This window comes from Periplaneta americana, chromosome 17, assembly GCF_040183065.1.
Source record: "Periplaneta americana isolate PAMFEO1 chromosome 17, P.americana_PAMFEO1_priV1, whole genome shotgun sequence".
Taxonomy (NCBI): Eukaryota; Metazoa; Arthropoda; class Insecta; order Blattodea; family Blattidae; genus Periplaneta; species Periplaneta americana.
This window is the reverse complement of record NC_091133.1, coordinates 1,975,641-2,003,621: the sequence shown is the minus strand read 5'-3', so window position 1 is coordinate 2,003,621 and position 27,981 is coordinate 1,975,641. Positions and strand designations below refer to the sequence as shown.

General features: G+C 35.7%; 1 protein-coding gene across 1 annotated transcript in view; it reads right to left on the bottom strand.

The window, feature by feature from the left end:
* Positions 1-10,735: 10,735 nt before the first annotated feature.
* Positions 10,736-27,981, bottom strand: part of LOC138693336 (zinc finger protein 155-like) — a 31,334-nt gene continuing 14,088 nt past the window's right edge. The window contains exons 3-5 of the mRNA XM_069817248.1: positions 21,060-21,149; positions 14,854-14,936; positions 10,736-12,467 (exon numbers count right to left, since the gene is read on the bottom strand). Of these exons, the coding sequence (XP_069673349.1) occupies positions 11,588-12,467; positions 14,854-14,936; positions 21,060-21,149 (1,053 nt within the window). The 3' untranslated portion in view covers positions 10,736-11,587. The remainder of the gene's footprint in view (positions 12,468-14,853; positions 14,937-21,059; positions 21,150-27,981) is intronic.

Below are 27,981 nucleotides of genomic sequence, written 5' to 3'. Positions count from 1 at the left end.
TGTACCCCATCTAGTTAAAATTGGCTTTGGTGGCAATGGAATTTCAGGGTACATTTCTTTCAACACGTTAACTCTACTGGGAGCTTTGAGAAATACTTTTTTCACTGATGAAATCAACAAATCTACTTTAGGGAAATTGTCTCTGACCACTTCTGCCACACGATGAAATGCATGCGCCACACAAGTAAAATGAGTCAATTTAGGATATACAACAGATAATGCTTGTCCAGCTTTGACCATATAAGGGGCAGCATCGCTAATAAAGAATAACACATTATCGTACATAATACCCTTTGGCCACAGGATACCCATAGCTTCGTTGAACAGTTTAACTATAGTTTTGTTATTGCACTTTTCTAGAACATCACAATGTAAAAGAATTCGTTCAGAATATTGTTCACTTAACAAACCGATAACTACATTACCAACAAGTCTACCTTCTTTGTCGGGAGTCTCATCAATGGAAACCCAAATTGAACTATCTTTAATTTCATCTCTTATCTTCTGTATTGTCTCATCGTAGATGGATGGAGCATACGTCTTCCTAAGTGTTGACTCATCCGGGATTGTATGTTGAGTATATTTTTCAAGGAATTCCCTGAAGACCTTATTCTTTAGTTTGTAGAGAGGAATATCAGCAGAGATGAGAGAACGGCACAGGTCGATGTTAAACTCAGATCTTACATTCGATGTTGTTGGTTGTGTTAAAAACAATTGTCTCTGCTTGGAATTTAGTTGTTTGTTGGCCTGATGTTTACTAGTTGTAATGTGTTGTTGCACCAGGAACTTTTATGTAGATGATACTGCACACTGACACAAATTACAAAATAATATTTTATTGTCAGTTGATAAACCATCTTCTTTAAATTCTGAAATGTAACTTGTTAGTTTTGATTTTAAATTGACTGAATGACGTACTTTTGGCATATTTACCGTCTTTATAGTATGATTTACAAAACTGAACCTATGTGTACTCTGACTGGCATTTAACTGTTGAGCTGCACAACTGAAGTCTGTTAAAAATTTTAAATTAAATTAATACAGTTTTGTAACTTACTTTCCCATTGTTGATAGGACTGCTAATTTTCAAATAACTCTGATGTTAAAGGGATTACTGAACATGTGTTTAAATCTCTATTGTTGAAATGTATTTTTAAAAGTTAATGGAATTTTGTTTTGTTTTATTGTTAAACCTAATATAATATGGACTGTTTTATATGAAATATGGAAAATATATGGAAATTAACGAAAATATGTACTAAACTCTAAAATATGGAAAAATATGGAAAATAAAAGTAGGATTTTTCAACCCTACACATTGTGAAACATAAAGATAATGCAAAATATAAATTATATTAGCTTTATAAGTAAATATGTATTTACATATAAATCCTTTCCCTGGTGATAAGCAATACCGGCCTGTGCTACATAAGTTACGTCCTGGTATTATGAGAATGATAAGCAATACCGGCCTGTGCTACATAAGTTACGTCCTTGTATTATGAGAATGATAAGCAGGGAACGGATTTATATGGACTAAAAATATATGAAATATGTAAATATATATGTAGTTATTTTTACCAAAATATGGAATTAAATATGGATTTTTACCAAAATATGGAATTAAATATGGACTTAAAATTATAAAAAAATGACTATGTACGTTAAATATTGGTACATTTTAATCAAACTAAACAAAAAATATAATGGACGTACCTTATCTTCCAATGTAGTTTCAACAAAACACAATTTTTATTGTCTGTTACCATAACAATAGGTTACAAACATTTCTTTCAAGTGCTGAAAAGTGAATCTTCTTCTATTGTCTCTGAGGATAGATTTATACTGACTAAAAGAGCGTTCGACGTCACAAGAAGTAACTGGTACATAATTCAATTTCACAATGTCTGCTGGGGATAAGTCCAAGTTAATCTTCACTGTTGATTCACCACTCATCACAGCAACAACCTTTTGTAGTTCTTCATATCCAGGGTTTTTTGAAAGTACAGTGTCCACCTTAGCTCTTACTGCATCTGCAACTTTACCTCTACCACGATTCAGTTGTTCCACAGTACTATTTATAATTTCAAAACTTTCAGATAGTGAAAGGTGCCTATTTTGGAGACTTTTGAGCGTTTTTATGATGCATGAAAATGTATGCTGAATGTGAGCTAAGTCATTCTTCACACTTATGTCACAGGTAACTGTTTTCGCAGTATCAATTGAGACTGCATCTTCAGAGTCCAATGCAAGGAGAACATTGTTAATAGAGTCTATATGTTCGGCATAATATTCAACTGCTTCTAGCCATGTACCCCATCTAGTTAAAATTGGCTTTGGTGGCAATGGAATTTCAGGGTACATTTCTTTCAACACGTTAACTCTACTGGGAGCTTTGAGAAATACTTTTTTCACTGATGAAATCAACAAATCTACTTTAGGGAAATTGTCTCTGACCACTTCTGCCACACGATGAAATGCATGCGCCACACAAGTAAAATGAGTCAATTTAGGATATACAACAGATAATGCTTGTCCAGCTTTGACCATATAAGGGGCAGCATCGCTAATAAAGAATAACACATTATCGTACATAATACCCTTTGGCCACAGGATACCCATAGCTTCGTTGAACAGTTTAACTATAGTTTTGTTATTGCACTTTTCTAGAACATCACAATGTAAAAGAATTCGTTCAGAATATTGTTCACTTAACAAACCGATAACTACATTACCAACAAGTCTACCTTCTTTGTCGGGAGTCTCATCAATGGAAACCCAAATTGAACTATCTTTAATTTCATCTCTTATCTTCTGTATTGTCTCATCGTAGATGGATGGAGCATACGTCTTCCTAAGTGTTGACTCATCCGGGATTGTATGTTGAGTATATTTTTCAAGGAATTCCCTGAAGACCTTATTCTTTAGTTTGTAGAGAGGAATATCAGCAGAGATGAGAGAACGGCACAGGTCGATGTTAAACTCAGATCTTACATTCGATGTTGTTGGTTGTGTTAAAAACAATTGTCTCTGCTTGGAATTTAGTTGTTTGTTGGCCTGATGTTTACTAGTTGTAATGTGTTGTTGCACCAGGAACTTTTGTGTAGATGATACTGCACACTGACACAAATTACAAAATAATATTTTATTGTCAGTTGATAAACCATCTTCTTTAAATTCTGAAATGTAACTTGTTAGTTTTGATTTTAAATTGACTGAATGACGTACTTTTGGCATATTTACCGTCTTTATAGTATGATTTACAAAACTGAACCTATGTGTACTCTGACTGGCATTTAACTGTTGAGCTGCACAACTGAAGTCTGTTAAAAATTTTAAATTAAATTAATACAGTTTTGTAACTTACTTTCCCATTGTTGATAGGACTGCTAATTTTCAAATAACTCTGATGTTAAAGGGATTACTGAACATGTGTTTAAATCTCTATTGTTGAAATGTATTTTTAAAAGTTAATGGAATTTTGTTTTGTTTTATTGTTAAACCTAATATAATATGGACTGTTTTATATGAAATATGGAAAATATATGGAAATTAACGAAAATATGTACTAAACTCTAAAATATGGAAAAATATGGAAAATAAAAGTAGGATTTTTCAACCCTACACATTGTGAAACATAAAGATAATGCAAAATATAAATTATATTAGCTTTATAAGTAAATATGTATTTACATATAAATCCTTTCCCTGATGATAAGCAATACCGGCCTGTGCTACATAAGTTACGTCCTGGTATTATGAGAATGATAAGCAATACCGGCCTGTGCTACATAAGTTACGTCCTGGTATTATGAGAATGATAAGCAATACCGGCCTGTGCTTCATAAGTTACGTCCTGGTATTATGAGAATGATAAGCAATACCGGCCTGTGCTACATAAGTTACGTCCTGGTATTATGAGAATGATAAGCAATACCAGCCTGTGCTACATAAATTACGTCCTGGCATTAGATGAATGATTAGTAGAGCTAAAATGACACTTTACTGGAATTAATCATGATACAAAACAAATTGTAAATTATGTATGATTTGTTCGAAATAAAGTCTAATGAGATTAAATGTCCACTAACTTCTGAAAAAAGTTCCACAATTACTGTGAATGGAAGTGTCTTCTGATGTATTTTGAATTAATAAAAAATATTATATTGTATTTAACACTTACAGCAATGTTAAGAGTTTGAGTAATGTGACAAGTATCCATTCATAATGAAAATTAAACATAACGTAAACTTTACGTAACGGTAAAATCAAGAAGTCATACCATCATTCACGATGGGAACATAAACATAACCGCAAAGATACTTGGTAAGCATGGAAGCATAACAACGACGTCATTTCCTCATATTCTCTTGTATACTTCAGCGCTCCACAATTGTGTTCTGTTTGCAAATCACGCAAGCATAAGCATGTAAGTTTGGAGATTGCAAACTTTCATGTTAACGTCTAATGGCAATATTAATGTCAGTGTTTATGTGAATCATTGTGAATGATCCCATTTGGTAACCTCGCCGCAAACTTCTGTGTTTATGTTACAGTTATGTTTAATTTTCATTGTGAATGGGCCTTTAATGTAATTGACAGAATTAAAGCAATTTTTTTAAAGGCGTTGTGGGATGTTAACACATGTTAAAGATTAGGGCTTCAGTCAATAAATTGGTACTAAACTGTAAGAAAACTAACATAATTCAATTTAAATCCTGTCCAAATTCAACCTCGCAAATTTTTAGCGCAATAATTAACAATATATCCCTATTAGAAACAACAACAACCAAATTTCTTGGCTTAAAAATCGATAACGTGTTAAATTGGAAGAATCATATTAAAGAAATTACCCCCAAACTAAATTGAGCTTGTTTTGCTATTATATCTATGCAAAAGATAGTAAATATCAATACCTTAAAAACAATATAGCCTACTTTGCATAATTCCACTCGGTAATGAGGTTTGGAATAATATTCTGGAGAAATTCCACAGATAGTAACAGTATATTTCTATTACAAAAAAGAGTAATTAGAATAATAGTAGATGCCAAATCTAGGGAATTGTGTAGGACTATTTTAAAAAACTACAAATGATGCCCATGGCTTGGCAGTATATCTTTTCATTAATAATCTTCCTCGTATGTAATCGTGAAAACTTGGTAACTAATTCAACAGTTTATAGCATAAATACACGTCAAAAAAATGACTTTCATACTCCATCGGCTATCAAAAAGGAGTGCGTTATATGACAGTACAAATTTTTAATAGCCTCCCTATCGATATATACAATGAAACTGAAAACATAAGATTATTTAGGGCCAAATTAAAGAATTACCTAATTTCTCACGCCTTCTATTCTGTAGGTGAATTCATGACATTCAATAACACTTCATGAAATTGATACTAAAACTGTGTTTTGTACTAGTAGACTATATTGTAAATCTCATCTGTACCGGTATATATTTCATCTAAACTGTGACTATAAATTAAGACTTTATATTGATATTAAGTTTTTTGACTTGTTCCATATTCTAGCTGTAACCAATGTATGAATACCATGGAATGTTAATAAATACAATACAACACAATCATAAGGTGTCCAGTCCTCATTAATCTCGCTGAGAGTGCAGTGAACACGGCTAAAAGAATTAAATTTTTAAGAAAGCCACATAAGCAAATGAAGATCCATACCTAGGTGACCGGTACTTAATTTCAGAAATACCCCTAGAGTTCATGTTACAGCCCTTGTGCTTTTAAGAAATTAGTGCAATAATATACTCTGAAGATAAGAAAATATTACAGAGTAAGAAAACTAAAGATGAACTTATTATGACAGATAAGCAAAAAAATCGTCCATTTTATTATACTGGTCGGAAAATGTTTAAACCATATAATAATGAGGTAAAAACTCAAATTATAAGAGTCATTTTAAAAACAATTATCCAAAACCTCACCCTCCAGTTACTAATTCCGGAAGAGTTGTAAAACCTCCCAATACATTTATTTTTAAAGTAGATTAAGTAGTGACTGTTCTAATTAATGTGCTGTTATTTAGTTTGTTATCTTATGTATATTTATACTTATAATTACAGTATTCATGTACATTGTAGACGCTAGTTACGGTAACTATGTACACTTTGTGTTGTTATCTGAGCTTGTTATGGATATTCTTGTTTTAAATCTGTTAAATAAACATTATTATATAAAAAAGCATTATGAAAAAGTCAACTAGTGCAGAAAGAATAGCCCTAAATAATATAATTTATTCTGTACCTTTGTTATCTCAATGCAGGTATGGTATCTAAGAGTAAATTATAATTTTTGTGTATTGGACTTGTATGGTACTGTAGAAGAAACCATAAAATTTCATGATCACATACGGTATATCACGCAAGTATAATGAAATGTGAACTCTTCTATGTTAGTTAGTTAATGGTGTATAAAAAGAGAGCGTCAGCTACTATGGCTATTTGCGCCCTTAACTTTAGTTCTTTAAAAAACAAAAACATAAAGAATACCATAACCTAAATTCGAAAAAGAACTCAAAAAACGTTGTCATACTAAAATCAGGTACACAAATTTATTGGTAACAAGGTGATTCGTAAAACAATAAAAATGAGCAGTGTTTAAAACGGAACCATAAAATAATAGAACAAATTACTTGTCGATTTCTAAACAATAAAATTCTATAAAATATTCGGATGTACAAGGTCGGGAATGTCAAATTTAAGTAAAAGAAATATAAAACAACAAAAGTAACCTCTGGATGTGAAGGATCTAGAGCATAGGGACCCCCGGTCAGTAATATCAAAATCCCCTTGTCAAGTCCTGTACTGGATAAGAATCTCACAACGCATTTGCACAATTCAAATCATTTCCAAGAGTAACACGTAATGTGGGCGGAATTGCATATTGACGCCAAAGACTGTCACAATTTCTACAAAGCAGTACAATTTGTTGTGCACAGCATACATCACATTCTGCTTGTGACTCGCCGTGTGTCAGACGACAGTTGCAAAACTTCTTCGTGTCATAACGCTCTTGTGAACAAATCTCAAACTCGAAGAATATTCTTGATACTTCGCAATTTATTTTCCTCTTGTGCTGACCATTTTCTTTCCCATTGCCACCATATTTTATATTTCAAGTACTTCTGTATGTCTTGCCACCTCTCGCGCCAATACACCTCAGATCCATTCGTAGCACTGTCCCTTGCTGCAGCATCCACTGCCTTGTTCCCAGGAATTCACCATGACCTGAGATCCACACTACTCCAATCTCAGAATCAGAGCCTAGGAGTGTGTGGAAGAACTCTTAAGTTCTTACCACAAACGGATCATTCGAATGGAGGGCTGTAGAGATAGGACAGCACTTAAAAGAGTTGGAGCAGATAAGGAATCTGCTCTGAGGTTGTCTAATTAAAAATAATAAAACTCTTTAAATAGCATACAATACGGCAGTAAAAACACTGGTAAATTACTTCACTTTATATTTAAATATCTGTCCATTTGCAACGAAGGAACAACCAACACAATCATTTACCCAGACTAAAGAATAATTTGGAAACCGTGATAAAAAGTTCACTAAAACGAAGTCTATAAACAAAAGCTGGTGTAAAATTCTTAAAACTTCGGCTCAGACCTATATCAAATATGGGACGTCGCATAATCCAGGGTGGAGTGGTGGTATATTCCAGTGTGCGAACTGTTGGCAGGCGGATGTCCAGCTTGGAGAGCAGTTCACAAAACCGCACGCCTGCTGGACGAAGTCTCCGTGGATTCTCACTGTATCGGCAGTAAAGAGGTGAATGGTGAAATGTGTCATAAGAATTGTGCTCAGGCTGCGAGCACAAGACATTATGTCGTCAATACAGACTCTCTATCTGACTTGTTTGGAAAGCTCATGTAGTGAGTCAAAGCTCATGTTGATGGATAGTATCCAAAATACGTTTCGAATTACTTGCCAAGCCATGAACAAAACAGACATAATACAGCCTTCATAGAATAAGAACACAGTGAAGGCATGAAAGCACTTTATGGTCTGCATTGCAGTGAACCCCTGACAAAGCACAATGACACACAGAAGTTAGAAATGTGTCCCAAGTGGGGAAAGAATGGGCACAGCTGGAAAGATGGCAGATGAATGCTTGAGATTGTAAGAGCAGTAGTATTATAATGTAAATGATATTAATAAACTTAGAAGATGAAATCTAAAAGGCAGATGTGGCGAAACCTACAAGGATGAATATGGTTTCTGGCATCAAACATTGTCCAGCTGTAAGAAAGAAGGATGTGGATGTAACAGGATGACAAAATTTAAATGCGAGATAGTAAGAAAACACAAATGCATTGGAGCATCAGGTATAATCCTTAATGAATCACGCAAGTGAAATGTTTTTTTTTGTTTACAGTTTCTTCAGAATGCAATGCTTGAACATGATCCAATCTTAAAAATAATCGAATGAAACAAATTCTTTTCTTTAAATCCATGAGGGATGCAGAACTGACAGACAGAGGGATGGAAGCATGGGAAAGCATTGGTTCCTCTTCCACAGTCCACGGGTGTTGAATGACTTCTCTGTGATCCGTGAACGATCACGTGGCAGATTACGTCAAAGTAGTGCTCATGAACAAAATGACGACAGTACTTCCGATCACAATAATTATAACACTAAACCTAACCAACAAATTCGGATTAAATGGATTATATGTCTAATGGTATGCAAACGAATACAGTATGCTTAAATGGAAGAAAAAGTTTTGGAAATACTTAAATGTACAATTTCTCATTTAAATTCAATTGCGTAAGCGAACTCATGATACTGAATGTTTAAACAAAACATATTCTTGTTGTAGTCTTAACAGATTAGGAAAACTTTAGTCATGAATAAAAATACACAAGTACTTCGTTTCAGAATATATTGCTATAAACAATGTGATTAATACCTTATCACTTTATTGCTATTTAGACAGTATAATGCGAGTGTATGTAATAATTGAAGTACTGATAAGATTTTTGAAACTATAAAAGGATATAACTCGTAAGTGAAATTGACTATGTTGGCCTGATAATAAAAATTAAAACAAATCTAATTTCTCATAGGATTATAAAGGAAAAATCATTCCTGTTTCCTGTAGTTAGCTTTGACTACAACGTGGCCAGAACTCTGCATTCTTTTTTGTTCAGCAGTTTCGTTATATTAGGCTATACTGCCTGAGGAGGCAAGTCAGATGTGCATCTGTCAATTTAGAGTGATCATCGTTGTTACTGAAGTTCATTTTCGAGAATGTTTTCTTACATACAAGAGAGTGACCAACTTCTGATCACAAACATATGTGAGATTCGGTCACGACAAAATCTAGTGCAATTTTTTAGGATGTGAAGCCGGGATTTATTGATGGAACGGTTTATATTAAATAATATCATACTCTCTATTTAACTATAATAGAAATATATAATACTGAGTAGCTACAACAGTATTTGAAATATATCTATGTTTCTTAGTTTAAGTCACTTCTATTTGTCAACGTGATGCTGCTCAACCTTGAATTTCTTCACTGCTATGCAAGCTGACAAAAAAACTTTTTTACAAACATACGTGCATATAGTTACACCAAATATTACAAGATCACCAGAACAGAATTACTATATTGATTGGTACTACTGAACTATCGATATTGTCAGTTTATATCTAAACATATTTAGAGATGATGATGATGATGATGATTATTATTATTAGGTTATATTAAAAAATTAGCAGTCATGATTGATAAAGAAAAATAGGGGAGGATTTGGATATCAGTACAGGAGCCAGGAGGATACAAAGAAAATAGCTCAAATACGGGAGTTCCCGGAAAATAGGGACAGTTGGTCACCCTACATACATGCTTTGGGATTACTATTTATTTTCCCATTGATCTTTAAAATCCTATTTTCCGAACGACATTACGTTGAATACTACCATAGACAAAACACACCCTCTCTACCATGTGAATGACCCGTGGTATTGAAGGAAGGGGTGAATGACGTAATTCGACTTGTGACGTATGCCACAACTGAGACTCAGTTTTGCATCCCTGTATAGTCCGACCATCGGTTCTCTGCCCCCGTAAGATATGCGAACTGAACCTTAATTCCTTTTCAGCCTCGGCAATTCATTTCTCCCCCTGTATTCCTATTTCTCTCTTTTCTACCCCTCTCTCTTTCTCTCCCCACTACTCACAATATTGAGCCTTCTTGCGGGACAGTTTATTTGCACTTGCAGTCCAGTGTTGTCAACTCAACATGAATACTGTAGCACGGAGTGGCGAAAGAAATATTATTAAGCAAGTAATAGCATTTTGCATAAGTCAAGTAAATTATGAATAATTAATAATTAACCTTACAGTATTATAAGCAATATTCAAGAGATATGATACTGTTTGACGGAAGTTTGGCAACATCCCTATTCGGCAAGGTTCGTGGACTGCTGTTTGACGTAGCGGGAGAGAAACGGGTGGAATGGGGTGAGTAGAGGCGTTAACTTTTCCAAGAACGACGACAGCGCTGAAGGGGCATAGATTCGATGGTCCGACAATACTAGATGATGACTTTCATAATCTCTGCAATCCTCACTCTGATGTCACCACATCATCTGCAGTAGCAGCAAGTTTAATTTAATTTTGTTATGCATCCATTCTCGGCAGTACTACCAACAGTATGTAATATCATGCTACGAATCATGTGCAGAGGCAAATTTATTAATTGCGAACATGGTACAACACCGTTTAACTGAAATGGCAGAGTGAAAATACATACAATATGTTTTTGACCGTAACTTGCATTTTTTTAAGTACTGTCTAAAATGTAACTTCGTATCATGCTCCAAAGGTGTCACTGCACGCCGGTCTTGCTCTCACCCTACAGCAAGGCTACAAATAAGGGTGAATGCTTTCCACATTCAGCGGCTGTCTGTTGGTCCGGTCAAGTGAAAGTTACTCTGTGTCTGGTCTACCTTTTCTTCCATCTGCACTCTACCTCAAGAATTGTGGAACCAGTGACCACTGACTGAGAGCTGACAACTGATTCCAGGTGTACGGTATTCACTTCCGTGATGTTACGTGTTAAAAAGCTGTTCCTGGACTACAGAAAATATTGCCCATAGATTATCCAAAACGATTCTGCCTCTTTTGGTTCGGATAAACGAGGTTTTACTGTACAAAAAAAAAAAAAGGAAGAGTTTCTTTAATGTAATTAGACGTCCTTTATATAAAACCTGAATAGTTCAAAAACTTATTTTCTAGCATGTACAGAATGAAAACTGCAATAGAATGATGATATCAACAGCCCCAAAATACGAGAACAATAGCTGCTAGAATAATTTTACATTTTCTATGGAACCCTACTTCCTGGAGAAGAACGTTTGGATAAATTTCAGAACACGGACACCTTCTTTTCTTTCTTACTCCGAAATTCCAATCTCAGACTTCGCATTTTGAAGCTTCTCGCAAATGTGCGTTAATGCAAGCATTTTAAGTATGATCATATATTCTAGCCACACTGCGTAGATGCAGAGAATGTGAGTGTTAAGTTGTACACTTCTCATTTCAAATGTGCGTACGTTCATGAAGCCGAAGTCTTCCCGACTGAGAATAACATTTCCCACACACACTGCATCTGAAGGGCTTCTCGACTGCGTGAATGCGTGCGTGGGACTTGAGCGCACCTGAATGCGAGCAGCACTTGCCGCAGACATCGCATCTGAACGATTTCATCCGAGAGTGCGTTCGTGAATGTTTTCTGAGTGTTCCGGACAGCGAGAAACTCTTCTCACAGATCCGGCACTTGAATGGCTTCTCGCCCGTATGCTTGCGCACGTGGGCGCTGAGATGTGCCAGATATAAGAAACGTTTTCCACAGACATCGCAGTTGAATAAATCCTCGCCTGTGTGCAAACGAGAATGAGCTTTTACTTCTCTTGAATGTAAGAAACATTTCCCACAGATATCGCATTTGAATGGCTCCTCGGCTGTGTGTATGCGTGCATGGGCTTTCAGATTTTCTGAATGTAGGAAAGATTTGCCACACACATCGCATACGAAAGGCTTCTTGGAAGCGTGTGTGCGAGCGTGGATATTCAGGATGCCGGATCGCGAGAAACATTTCCCACAAACCGAGCATTTGAAGGGCTTCTCGCCAGTGTGCGTGCGCGCGTGATCCCGCAGATAGGATGCCTGCGTGTAAGTCTTTCCACAGACGTCGCATTTGAACCTCCTTTCGCCGACGTGGGTGCGGAAATGCATCTTGTGGCTGTGTAGAGTGTGCAGCTCCTCGCCACAAAAACTGCATTTGAACAGAGCGCTGCCCATCTGCTCTCTTTTGGGCACTTGATCGTACATTTCGAGACCTTCCCTGACAGATTTTTTCGAGAAGAGAGAGTCTTCAGGCCCTGTGCACTTGGCCTGTGGTACTTCAGTCTTCCAAGAGCTGTAACCGAAAGATCTCACTGTTGACCACCAGAAGAAAAAAAAAACAACATTGCCATAAAGAAATGCAATGTCACAAACAATGAATTATGAAATACAGTAAAACCTCGTTAATCCCGAGTAATTGGGGGGCGGGGATAAGTTGACTGCTTTAACGACAGTCCAGATTAACTGAAATAACCTAAAATAACAGTAGAAAATGCAATAAAACTTAGCTTATAGCAACAAAACACGTTTATTATAGTGTATTTAAAGACCATAGGCCTAAGCTTACATACACTACACAGTATAGTAAAATGTGAAGCAATACATACACTGCAGTACATATGTGATACCCAAAATTATGATGATGTGCCCAACGAACCTGGTTCTGCATCACTCAACACTCTTGCTGTGGAACTTGGTTTGAAGCAGGCTACATGTTTAAATTCTTTTGTAATGCCATAGTTATAATGTATAAAAGTAAGTCTTAAAACAAGGTTCTTTAGTTTTTGCAAACTGAACTTTTTTTTTTTTTTTGTCTGTCCGGTTTAAGCAAAGTCCAGCTCATCGGTGTCTGGATTAACGAGGTTTTACTATATAGTAAGTTCGTTTCTGCAGTGAGTTTGTGATGATTTGATAACTGTTCCACCTCAACTATTGCACATAATCATCGATGATTAGTTTGAATTAATTTCGAACCATCCTTGCACGAACGCTCATGGACTGTAAATAATTTACTTCAATCTTATATTGAACATGTTATTAAATTTCGGAATATATTTTAATAACTAAATACAGTAGAACCTCTATTATCCGTCGTAATGAAGGGGGTGGAGTGAACGATTAATCGAAAAAATCGGATAATGCGTGCTATAAAAGGTGTTCATATTTTAAGTGCATAATATACTTTCGTCATTTCCTCCCCGGGGTCTTTTCTTTTAACACGCTAGTTAGTGTATCACAAGTTCACTAATTTAAGTCTGGTTTTCAACGACGGGTTTTTAATGACCAAGGAAACTCCTTATGACGGCTGTCTTTGGAAAGATAGGAATATTAGAGGTCTCATGTTGTAGATTTACAAATTTGATGGATTTTATATTTTGTTTTTCATTAAATCGCGCACAGTTGTAATTCCTATCTCGTATTGTGATAAGACTTTTTTTCATTTCCCAAACCACTCAATTACTTGCACTTTTTTCGTAGCAAACACGTCTTCTTTTGACACCTGTAGAAGACATTTTTCATAGAAGTTGGACAGTACGAGCACTCGAAGAGTAGACCATACTCGTATGGGTAAGGGGTTGTAAAAAATACTCCGTAGAAAAAATTTCGTACTAATATAATGTACAGTACCAGTACTCATATTTTTTCTGCAAAGCAAAAAGATCGAGAGAGAAAGACAGTCGGATAATTCACCAATCGGTTAATACGGTGACGGATAATCGGAGTTTTACTGTATAGATAAGCGTGGAAACATAAAATATTACTGCAAAAACGACGTGTGTGTCAGTCCAGTGGATAAAAGTGCAGAACAACTATCTTAAGGTGCATGCATCAATGAGATTTGACATTTGTTTGCTCTTGATCCACAAATTTTTCTGACCATCGGAAATGGTTCACTGACGGTTTGGTATACTGCAAGAATGCCTGACTTCAATCAGCAAGCAGTCAGAGTTTGAAGTTATCAGTGAAGTGGATGTGTGCAGGCTCGTGACTGTAGCACAAACAGACATGATATCTAATTCAGCAATTATGATTAACAGGTGTCACTGCAAGCAATCAGTATTCATAAGAAGAATACTAGGAGGCGTTTATATGTAAGTAACCTTCACAAAATCGTGTTGCCCTACTTTTTATACACCTTAGAATGGAATGCTTTGTAAATTATCCTTGTACAAACAACACACGTTGTAAACCAAACCTAAATTCGTATTACAGTATTCAAATGCCTTTCTACTCCCATTCTAAGGCATTAAAGAGAAATTTAATTGCCGCAAGAAAGGCTAAGTTAACCTGAAAACATTAATTACTGGACGACCATTGAAACCCAGTATCATATGGGTTGTTCTCCATAACACCTGGACATGCTAGCCATCTGTGTAGTACTGTCCCAAATCTGCAGGAGTTACAGTAACACCACAGTCTAATATATACAGTCACGAAGCTGAAAACGTAGTAAATATGCATCCATAGATAGTTGCTAACCACTAGGATCGCTAATATCGCTTCATTACAGACAGTGCGAAATAGTACCAGCACAGTCTATTGTTCCTAGCACCCTCACAACTCAAGCTTCGTGGCTGTATATACTAGACTGTGGTAAGACGTAACAATTTATGTGTTATGTCTTCACTTCCTTCAACCACCGAACCAGGCCAAATTGAAAACTTACATCATACACTCACCTCTCTGTTAACACTTCTTTCTCCTCTCTCATTTCTTCCAGATCAGTCTCTTCCTTTACAACGTCCACAGAAAATCTCTCTTCCTGAAAACAAGAAATATCACACAGGAGACCGATGATGCCAGATAGAACCACCCGAGACAATGGAAGTATGTTAACGATTTTAATATCAACTGCAGCTATTAACTTTCCAGCCTCAACTTCCAAAAACTTAATTTTAATTTCGGTAAATCTAACTCAATTTTAGAAAATAAATTTCGCATTCGAAATTATAACCAACTTAGAACAGAATCAATTCAATTTAAGATTTGAGAGTTTTTATCATTTTGATTATAGCCTATCCTATATGTGACAAAATAAAATTGATTCTCCTGATCCTCTGAAGAAAACAGAAATGCTGTAGCTATATACATAGCCATTTATTGACAATATCCGTTTACATGGAAACAAGAATTGTTGCGATCGTCATAACTTGCATTAATTTAATGCAAGTACGTATAATATTTTTGAAAATAAAAATAAGATATGAATAATAACTATAAAGCTTTCTGAAATTAGATTTATCTCTTTCGAAATTGAATGTCCTTTTACTTACGTCATCCAAACTTTATATTATTTTTCCGAAAGTGAAATTATTTTCTCCGAAATGGTATACACATTTTCCCAAACTCAGATTGAAAAGGTATAGTTTTATTTTGCAGATGATGAGCGCTAAAGATTTATTTACTTGTCATATTTGAAATGCGTTGAGATATATTATCTGTGTTTGACAGGAGGGCTAACAGAGACAGGTGTGGACATCAACAAATTAAAAAAATAGTTACAGTAGCAAATAGTAACAAAGTCGTCGGCCATTTTAAATGAAATCAATATGCGGGAAGTGCATCTACTGTACTCTAAAGCGAATGCTTCTGATCACATTACAACAATCAATATGGAAAGGTGAATTTTTATCTCTGTCAATGTAGCATATTCAGGGACATCATTTTATTTTTACTAACATTTTTAATATTAACCTGTCTATACCTTTAGAGAACCGGAAACACCGCTTGCTCCCCTCTCCAAGACTGGAGTTTGATGATACTGGCGTAAAACACAAATCACTCTACTAGGTATAGGAAGGAAGAAAAGTAGTTCATCCATTTACGTAAACTAGGAAATATCGCGATTTTGAGTTTGGTAATTTTCATTAGGTTTTTCTTTAATCAAAGTACAGTACTGTATTAAGAATAAGTGTTTTTACTCACGAAGTGAGTTATCCATGCGAACGTATTCATTTTGCAGTGTATATTATACTGTCTACAGCACATTAGCGTACAATATAGAGAAAGAAATTAAATTGAAAAATAATCATAATATGGATATTTAAACACAATTTTGAAAATGGTGGCCGTTCATTTCGATACAGGCTTCAGTTCTTTTGTGCATATTATCGCACTATAGACTATTGCATCTAATTCTACTTGACAGTTTCGTCCTTCGTACTAGTAACTCATGTTGAAATAATTCTGTACCTACTCTAAGTACTGTACATTCAATCTTCACTTCTGCCCGACCCGAAAATATAAAATTACTCAGACATGCTATCTACTGTCCGTCCAAGTGGTTATGCCGCAGGATTGTAGAAAGGGAGGAAATCACGTGACAGTTAATAACTTAACGAGGCCCTTTTATTTAAGTTAAATTAAACAGCTGTATAATATTACGTAAACGTCCAATTCCTAACAGAAATTAATGTTTTCAGAAAAGAGCTAAGACAGCCCAGCTTTTACAGAGGGGCGAGCAGAAGCAGGTGGGGGAAATCGAGATGCGACGTAGGCAAACGGACAGTACCTGTGCGAAAATATGATTCAATATTGAAAGTTCTTTCGTCACTGGAAAACGCGAACATATTTCTGGAACGTACTATACTCAGTAACTCAGTACTGCTTAGTATCTGCGGTCTTGGTTCTGTGTGGAGTTGGAACTTCATTAGTAGAAGGGGTGGGAGTGAAGTAAATTCAAAAACTCAGGTACAATAAAAATTGAAGTAAAAATAAAATGATGTCCCTGTATTTTTCAGCATTTTTGTTACTCTGCTTGTATTTTCTTATTATGCATGAAAATTTCTTAAACACAACTCTCCTCCAGTAACATTGTAAGACCACAGAAAATCAATCTATCAAGGAATGACTGTATTTATAACCTCCAGAGTTCAACATTTCTCTTTCTTAACGTCCTCATGTTTTTCCTCCTAACCAATTATTGCACATTCATGCACTTTTACCCCTTTAATTTTTTACAATTTCTGACTCTACAAGGTACGGTTCGATTTCAAATTCTCCTAAGCATTTTCTCTTCTGATGAAAAAATGACTGTCATATCCAAATCTATAGTTTGCACATCATTTAGCTGAATTCAAATACCAGCAATTTCAGCTTCAAAGCACACTTCCAACATGATCGCATGGATTAACACAACATATAAAATACAGACTATATGCACCAACAACAAAGCCGAACAATTGACAATTATGAAAGCGTTGCAGGAGATCGAAGCAACTAAAGTCAGTCAGAGATACAAAGAACTGCAGCTACACACAGGCAGCAAAATAACATTAGACCTGCAGAGAAATGCCAACAACCACGACTACCTGATAAAGGAAATTCGGAAGAGGCTAAGATCGATTCAGGCGGGGAAGTGGATCTGTGAGCTCAGCAAATCAATAGAAATAAGTGGGAGTTGTGTTCACGAAATCGTTCTTATCTAGTGCGAAAGACAGACTTTGGCAGGAAATAAAAGTGCCTCCGAATCTGAGAATGGTGCTGGAAGATTATTTCCTTTATTTCAATATACAATTTCTTAAACTCTATTTGACCCAAAAGTACATTGGAATTACAGTCACAGAATGATAGTTAAAATTATTACAAAAATAACACATTCAATTAGAATAACGCAATGTATGCTACTTGCAATTAATATTCATAGCTAATGTACAGTAGTTTATACTACCATGAAATTACGAAACAGTCAACTTCGCTGCCATCAAATGCTCATGCTACTTATTTTGCTTCTCCAAGTTGATATAGTTCATCATCCCCACTTATTAATCTCCGAATTATCAAGTTCAACTAATCATACACTTCATGTGCAAACAATTGAAAAGGAGAGAATAGAAACAAATTCCAAAATGTACACTTGGTCAAAATGAAAGTGGTCAGCATCTGAGAGACTAAGTTCGAATCGGGTATTTCCGTGACCGCTCGGGACAGCCAGGCTTTGTTCAATAGATTGCGTATATTCTTGTAGTAGTTATAATGGGGAACACAACTATTAATCACTAAAATCTTCCGAGAAAATAATTATATACGAGATTTAAAACAGACAGGTCGTTCAGAGTGTTAAAACAGGGAATACTGTAACACAAACACTATATACTGTACAACAGGTTCTCAAGTAGAGTACAACCATTGCTCGTTACAATGCCATTCTGACTGCAGTGAAACTCTTAACATAGCTTGCAGAGCGATATCTAAGAGTTCATGAGTTCATAAGTACAAATCTTCGTGGAGTTACTAAATTTTATTTATTTATTTATTTATTTATTTATTTATTTATTTTTGCCTTGTAAATGCATCAGTGAAAATATAACAGGTTTTCGTCATTTTTGTTATCCTTAGAATACTTTTCGCTTTATTATTTTTTTCGTGTTAATAGAAACTTTTCACGCTAGATGGAAGTAAAACTAAAGACGACAATTAGGGGCTTTCATATTAAAATGTTGTGTTAATTATTTTATTATCCCGCACCGTGGTGTCGTGGTCTAAGGCATTCTGCCTAGGACTCGCGATACAGAATGCGCGCTGGTTCGAATCCTCATGGGGGAAGAAATTTTCTCATGAAATTTCGACCAGTGTATGGGACTGGTGCCTACCCAGCATCGTGATGCAGTTGGGGAGCTACGATAGGTAGCGAAAATCCGGTTTCGCAAACCAGCTATTACGGATGGGGGATCACCGTGCTAACCACACGATACATCCAGTCTGATTGGATGATCGTCCACCTCTGCTTCGGCATGTGAACGTGAGACCAACAGCCGGCTGGTCAGTCTTGGCCCTTCATGGGCTGTAGTGCCACGGATTTACTTATACTTCACTAATTATTATATTAATCTGTGCTCCTCTACACTCTGCTGCTAAGTAACATTCAGTAAATATGTTGACAGTTAAATAATTGGCAATAATTAATTTGCAAGTTGTGCTACAGGGAATATGATTATTATACTAAACTAAATCCCTGATCACCAGGGCCTAAACGTAGAAATTGTAAACAAGAAGAAAAACCATAATTCTGATGACAAAATATATTCTGATTTCCTGGAATTATAACCGCAAATTTGCACCAATCTTGTAATTATCTGTAAGTAACATGAATTAACGTAAGCAAAATTATTTAACTATATTACACTAAAAGGAGTTGTAAAAACTAAAAGAAAGGACGAAACAAAAACTTCTCTATGGAGATTCGAACTCGAACTGTCTGCATAGAAGTTAAGTACGGTAGCTTAACCACTGCTCCACGCCAAGCATGCTGTGGATGTATTAAAATGCTGTGTTAATTATTTTATTGATCCCTGCTGCTTTACACTCTATTGCCTAAGGTACATTTAGTACATAATACTGTAACTTTTATACAACATGGTGACTTTTATTTCTACACCCGTCAACAATGGGTATTCCACTCAACACTGCAACACAGTAGTCGCTATTGCACTCCACACAGCGACAATGACTATTCACGTGTATTATTGAGAAGAACAACAATGTACTCCTAATTTCAACTAATGTTCACAAAGCACTGTGTGCAGAACAAAACTGTCAGTTCACAGTTCATTCGCCTTGGCTAGTTCTTCTAGCTCACTCACTCAAGTTCACAGTACGTCGAACCCAAGCCTTCGAGATACAGTTCATTACACATCGAACCCAAGCCATTTGGATGCGGTTCCCTGCACTTCGAACCCAAGCCTCCGGATACGTCGCACTCGCCTGGATACTGCCACAGTTACGGACTCACTCAAGTTCACTGCACATCAGCTACGGTCCAGGGCACGTCGAACTCCGGTCTTCCTCACTCGCTCGAAGACTAACGTGTAGACTGACTTCCGAAGACTACCTCGAACCCAGGTCCACCTCGCTCGCTGGCTCTTGCTCTCGCTACTGCAATTCGCGGTGGTATATTTATTTACCACAATCGTCTAGAATGTTCTGCATCGCGAAATTTCTGGGCCTCCTTAACACTCTATTTCCAAACGACTCCCCCGCTCTCTCCACTCAGCGCTGTAGTCTTTCCTTCCCTCGCTCTGCATCAAGCCAAGTGTCCACCGAAGCTCGAGCTCTGCTTCCTCCTGCGCCGTTGCCCAATGTGGCCAGAATATGTTGACGGTTAAATAATTGACAAAAACTAATTTGCAAGTTGTGCTACAGGGAATATGATTACTATACTAATCTAAATCCGTGGTCATCAGGGCCTAAACGTAGTAAATGTAAACAAGAAGAAAAGCCATAATTCTGATGACAAAATATATACTGATTTCCTGGAATTACAACCACAATTTTCACCAATTTTGTAATTATCTGTAAGTAACATGAATTAACAAAAGCAAAATTATTTGATTATATTACACTAAAAGGAGTTGTAAAAAATACAAGAAAGAACAAAACAAAAAATTCACCACGGAGATTCGAAGCATGCTGTGGGGGTAGCCCAAATCAGCGCCTTGTATCATAGAGTTAACTGAAGCGGCGCACAGAGGTTTACGGTAGTGAACTGTGCGCTCACCCGAAGGGACTTAGAAAATTTTCACTGCTCAAGAGACCGGCCAGTTTCATTTTGACCAAGTGTACCAGATGTTGCAACTTATGAATGGAGGGAGATACACTGAGCATACTTGTTATTAAAAGATCCTGCATTGAGGCAAGAGTGGGACATGTTACCAGCGTTACCTAACTACTCACTCTTGAATTATAAGACATTTCCTCCCAGGAAAATTCGTACGTGATATATAATATTGCTAATAATTCTACATCTATGAACACCGAAAATAAAGATTTGAGCGTTTCCTATAAAAAATATGAATAAAATCACAACTCACCAAACAGATGGGTAAGTAATAACTTATTGTACCCACAAGCATTGCGAATGAAGGTCCATGTAGTTCTGCTCACTCACCTTTACCTCACACTTCCCCAGAGGAAATGTAAAGGGCACTGTAGCTTTCTCCCATGTGAGATGGTACTTGTTGTCCTCTGTTCTTCCTTCCTGTAGAATATATAAACATCATTAATTTGTAATCCGTTATTGATTTTTAGGACATGAACCCATTTAATGCAGCCAATACCTCCGGACGTTTTGCTAATGCTACAGCAGGAAATGGCAGCCATTCAATCAACAGTGCCCAGACGACATGACGCAATCCAGCTTGAGTAATCTGACGCGAGCAGAGAACTGAGACAGTTCTAAAAAAATGTGATTTACCTGAATTACGATAAGTTATACGAGTATAATAATAATAATAATAATAATAATAATAATAATAATAATAATAATAATAATAGTCGTTCTGGTACAGCCAATATGGATACAATTAATTTATATTTTAATCTCTCTGACTGACTAATTACTAATTCAGAATCATACACACGTGAACACTAAAAAATAACTAAACTCTGTTTACAACACAAAATTCTTGTCACTCAATAACTGAACTTAATTCAGCAGACCAACAAGAAATCTCCGCAACTGTCATGACCGAATACCTAGATTTTAAACTTCTTAAACAATACTATTCATTTTTATATATACATTTTTAACACACACATCTTCTTCTTCTTCTTTTGGTATACAGCTCTTATAATTTAGCTAAAGCCTCCTTTAAAATTACTTCTGTCCTCTGCCCTCTTCCTCCACCTCCTTATTTCCACTTTCCTCAAATCTTCCTTAATACAGCCTAACCAACTCAATCTGGGACGACCCCTATCTCTCTTTCCGTCCAGTATTGCAGTGAAGATCATCTTCGCCATTATTTCGTCCTCCGTTCTAATTAAGTGACCTACCCATCCAAGTCTTCTAATTATTATCGAAGTTACCATATTAGGTTCCTTATATACTTGTTCTAATTCCAAGTTACTACGTATTCTCCAATTATTTTGTTCTTTAACAGGAGCATAAATCTTTCTCAGAATTTTCCTTTACTACGGTATCTTCTAAGTTGTTGTTGCTGTTCAGTCATGGTCCATGATTCACACCCATAAACCACTATGGGTTTAATTATTGTTTTGTATATTAGTAATTTTGTCTGCTTAGAAATATACCTTGTTCTCAAGACTTTGTCTAAGGCATAATAACATATATTCCCTGCTGAAATTCTAACTTTTATATCTTTACTGCAATCATTGTCCCATGTAATCATTGAACCCAAGTATTTAAACTCATTACATTCCTTAAATTGCTCTGAGCCAATAGAAACCATCTTATTTTCTTCCGTTCTTATCCTGTTTTTTTTATGTGTTCGTAAATACTGTTTTATCCATATTAATTTCGAGTCCAATCTCTTTTGTTACTTCCTTTATTTCCTCATACACTTCATTTATTGCTTTAACACTTACATATAACACATAAAGAAGTTGGAAATTTAATAAATTTAATCAGTAATAATATTATATTGTAGTACTATAAAGTAACAGCATATTTCATATTTCTTTCATCAATTATTTTCTGTACTCATAAGTTCTGACAAGCGAGCTAAATATGTACCTTATCTTCCATACCTCAGTGAAAAATATGGCATTTCGCTTTACAACTGGGATGTTACAGGCTTGGTGTTTGGAATGAGGGGTTGTTTATCAAAATTTATATGTAATATCCTTAAATCCTTTAAAATTTCCTTTTATGAGGTTCAGAAGATTGTGATGGAAATTCTGAAGGCTCTCTTCAAATTCTACACTTTCATTTATATGTCAACACGTAATTTTTTGTTTTAATGTACAAATCGAATAATTATTTTACCCGTTTCATTTCCCTTTATCTCTTATGTTTGTTAATTCCGGATCCGGACCTCACTTGAGGACGAATGATTTGAAATAAATCTTGGCAGATGTGTAATATAATAAAATTATGAAAATAGTTTTTCATGCTTAAACAGCATTCAACATTTATAAATATACTGAAATATACCGGTATATATATAAGGCGATGTTTACATTCAGTTTTTCTTTAGGAAGGCTTAGATTCTGTCCTTTTAATCATAAAGTCATTGCAATGACTCGCTTCTAAGCAAGAAAGATTATTCATAATATTAACAGCAAAGTATCATAGTTACACTAAGAAGAAATTATAATATATAGACAGAAGACAAATGTACATTGAATGTAGATTTCAGCCTTAAAAATAGCAACAGCATTTGAAGGGTACACGGGAAAAACGATCAAGGTCCATCAAAAATCGAAATTGAGTTAATAATGCTATCTTATAGTATAAAGGAAGTACTATCATGTGGTCTACCTAGTAATAAGAAATAATCGTTCTTGACATTCCACTACGTCAATTTCTATTAAATACACACATAACAAAGTATTAAGTGCTTAAACTTTAAAATTAGTTTTTCTCGAAACTTTCTAAAATGGACCTTGATCGTTATTCCCATGTACCCTTCATTTAGGATCTACCTTTTTTCTTTTTTTAAATAAAATAAATATGAACATGCCATTATTAAGTGTTGTCGACAAAAATTCCAAGAAACTTAATATTATTCACACCTGCAATACAATCACTATCAAAATTAAAAGAGGGTTCAATATTAGTAAGTCCACTAATAAATTTCAGAAATAAAGTCTGACTAATGTTTACAGTAATTAACTTGTTGCTAATATACCAATTTTTGAACTGTGCAATTGCTTTTAATGTTGTCACCAATTCATTTTCATTTTCAACGCATAGAGTTATTGGTATATCGTCAGCACATTACTAGTGTTTATAATGTATAATATTTTCATCAAAGATGCCTTCACGTTATCAGCGCCATCTTAACTGCACTGCAGGCAAGGTCAGATCTTGTTCCCAGCAGATGACAGCTGTGCTCCGCCATGAGTTGTGGACTTCCTTAGATTAGTTACAGTTGGGCTTATCTCGGTTTCGTTTAATTATATACAGTTTCTCAGGTACATTTTAATTTACATGATTTACATTTAATTTTTCTTAGTTTTTCGCTTTGATTTATTTTCCTTAGACCAGATTAGGCCTAATATAGTGATGTCATACCTTGTTTCTTTGGTTTATGTTTGGTTATCTCAGTCTATTCCTGCCTTGCTTACATGATTTTTGGTTCATGAAAAGTGTTAGGGTTTTCTGGCTCCTTTCAATCTTTTACTTTAATTTTCATTTCACTACGAAGGTTTGAGTACATTCAGATTAGTTTTATCTACGGCTCTATTTCCTTCAGTTTAATTCTACCGCTCTGATAACTTCTTGTTTAATGTTCTCTTTCATTAACCAACCACAACTTGAAAATTCATAATCCTGCTGTCACGCAGATTGATGGAGGGTTTTAATTGGATTTTCAACTGACTTCGTAATCAAGTAATGTAACATATTTATAATGAAGATTGTTTCAATTATTTAATTAAGTACATTTCTTGAACACAACACAAGACGAAACCGTAACAAAATTAAACATTATTGCATTACTTCCACCTCTCACAAAATAAAATATTTACACTTTTATACAAATAAATCCATTACAATTTTGTTCTCCAGATGAATTCTATGAGGAAACTCTCTGCCTTAATTGACTGACATGTCGAATCTAAATTTTATTTAGCCTGCCATTGGTCGCAATACGAGCGCCTCGCTCACATAGAAATTTGTTAAAGTGCTTTCAGAATAAGAAGGCGAAGCTAGTTCAGGCCGATCTATGTCGACTCGCCAGTAAAAGGTACGGTTTGTGTACGGCGATCATCGTCGGACGCACATCGCCGGCGATTATAAACGCTGGCGATGATCGCCGAGAAGTGGTTTCTTTATTGACGCACATCGCTGTAGATTCTCATTTGTTTATTCCTTCATCTACTACATATGGTCAAGTAAATTAATGTAGGCCACGGACATAACCTAAAAATTATAATGAATAAATCCAAGATAATGAAGTTGCTATTTATTCTAGAAGAGGGAGATGACGATATCAAAATCTCGCATGCCTATTATAAAAGGAACAAGCTACGGACTAATGAAGTATTCAGGAATAGGTTTACAGAATTCTGTTTTAACACATTGATAATGAGACATCTTTATAAAAACGCTACAAAATTTAAGGAATATTTCAGACTCTCACCTGACCAGTTTGATTATGTTTTGAGTTTAATTGAAAATGACAATGTTAAATTACCTACAAATTTTGTCAAGACCCCCGTAACTCCAATTGAAAGATTGGCAGTAACTCAGGTTATGAACTGATTATCATTATTATTATTATTATTATTATTATTATTATTATTATTATTATTATTATTATTATTATTATTATACTGTATTACATTACATGGTGTATTCCAAACAATAATTAAAAAAAAAATTGGCTAAACTAGCGCTGAGGTAGTTCCTTTCGTAATCCGCTTATACACTTTAGATGTACGAACATGTGATTGGTTAGGTTTGGTTCGTTTGGGCTTTTATTATGCCTTGTATATACGATCAACTACATCTCTACAAAAAAAAAAAAAAAAAAAAAAAAAAAAAGACGCTATATTTCATAATACCGCGTAAGTACTTAGGTAGGCCTAGTCACAGAAAACTTACAGAAGAGAGAATTTCCCCCTTACCCAACACAGAACGAAATTCTCTGGGGCTCGGGCGTGATTAAAATGTAATATGTAATGTAAGGGTTTATTGTTTAATATGTTTATTAATTCACAAGCTCATATTAAAAAGAGCATTATGTTGTGACACATATTCAATAATAATTTCGTCTTCAGACCGCGAAAAATTACAAAACGTCTTGATTTGTTTTGCAGCCAAAACGTACAGACGTGGTTAACGTGTGCAGATTAGATATTCAATATTACAACATGACCTTGTCTAAATATCGATTATTGAACACGAATGCGGCGATGTGCGTCCTGAATTTGCTTCAGAAGCAACCTCCAGCGATCTGCGCCGCGTCCAACGAACTGCGCTGGCGATCTTCGCTGTAAAGAAACCGTGCGCATTCATTTCAACTGCTAGCAACTCCGGCGACAATCGCTGGCGATGTGCGCTCGGCGATGATCGCCGTAAACAAAACCTTAACAGTGAAGCAGTGTTGCCTAGTTAAATCGTCGCGAAGCGTCGCGTATCAGTTTCTTTCTTGCGCGCATAATATTGATGGCTAGGAATGAATCTTCGAATGGCACAGCTGTACAAGAATGACAATTATATGTCAACTGGTTCGCGTGTTATCGCTTTAAGAATATACAGAGCTATTCAACCTACAATATACCGGTACAGCATATTTTGCTCTGGCATCTCTCTCTCTCTCTCTCTCTCTCTCTCTGTAAGCGAAGATAGACTCTGTTGATTTTCAAATTCAGTCGTGGACTGTTTTCTCTTGTGTGATGTATAACTTACAGTAACAATGTCTCTTAAAGGTATTGCAAGTGGCTCTGGTGTTTCATCTGTACCCTAAAGGATAGCCCTACACTCACAGGCGAGGAGTATTGTATTTTCTGTATAAAATTTTTCTAAAGGACTAGCTTATGAAGCAGTGCGTGACAGTTTTTCAGAAAAAAAAAAAGAGTCTGACTGTAGAGGCATGTGGTTTAGAAATACATACATTATCTCGTATTCTCAGACTGGGCAAAAAGATAACTGAAATGTGTGGTATACCTGTATTTACCTCTCCTGGAAAATAACGCAGAAGTGTTAATTATTTGGACGATTTATTTAATTGGGTTACTTTACGACGCTATGTCAACATCTCAGGTTATTTAGTGTCTGAATGAAATGAAGGTGATAATGCCGGTGAAATGAATCCGGGGTGTAGCACCGAAAGTTACCCAGCATTGCTCGTATTGGGTTGAGGGAAAAACCCAGAAAAAACCTCAACCATGTAACTTGCCCCGACCGGGATTCGAACCCGGGCCACCTGGTTTCGCGGTCAGACGCGCTGACCGTTACTCCACAGGATTGGACTATTTGGACGATTTTCAGAACCGTGTATTACTTCATCGTGCGATACTTAAATAGACTATACTAGTAGTATGTGTTAGTAGTGCCATTATAGAACGTGGAGAGCAACAAGAAAGCCGAGAATAACCAGAGATACGATTTTCACTTTTCATTGGAATATTATACATGGTATAAGACAAATATTGCTTAAACGTATGATATATTTGGTTGATATTGTACACATAAACACTCCTGCCTCTTTTTCGATTAATTATACCCTAGATCAGCAGTTCCCAAGCTTTTTCGACTCGCGAACCCCTTCCACAACGATCTGAGTTGGGTGAACCACTGACTTTTAAATATACTGTACATACAGTAGACAGGCATAAAATTTAATTCCAAGCAAGATATTTAAGAACCTTAAATTAACTTAACCCTTAACGGTTAAAACCTATAGTTACTCTAGTTACGGCTTAAACGTTACACAACGTCTAGGATTAGTTGCAATAATAAATACAGTCGCGTGCAAATTAATCCGAACACGACATATTTTTACATTTTCTGTCATTGTTGGCCTCACAGCTGCTCATACCGCTTTACTTGACATCTGTAGTACGTGTAATTCCATTGTTGAAGGTCTGTCATTATTTTTTTTTATAATATGTGACATTTTGCCTGTCGTTTTGTACTTATAAGCATTTCAGTTGTGTTGAAGACTTAATACTGCAATCCTGTGTACATTCTGTCGTCTTCACAAATGGATACAACTCCACGAAAACGGTCTAAAATTATAACATTAGCAGAGAATTCTTCTATGACACAGAGGCAAATTGCTGCAGAATGTCACATCGATTTGGCTACTGTTAATTCGATCATAAAACGATACAGGGAGACTGGATCCATCACACCCCAGAAAAAAGGAAACTATGGCCGGAAAAGGAAGACTTCACCTGCA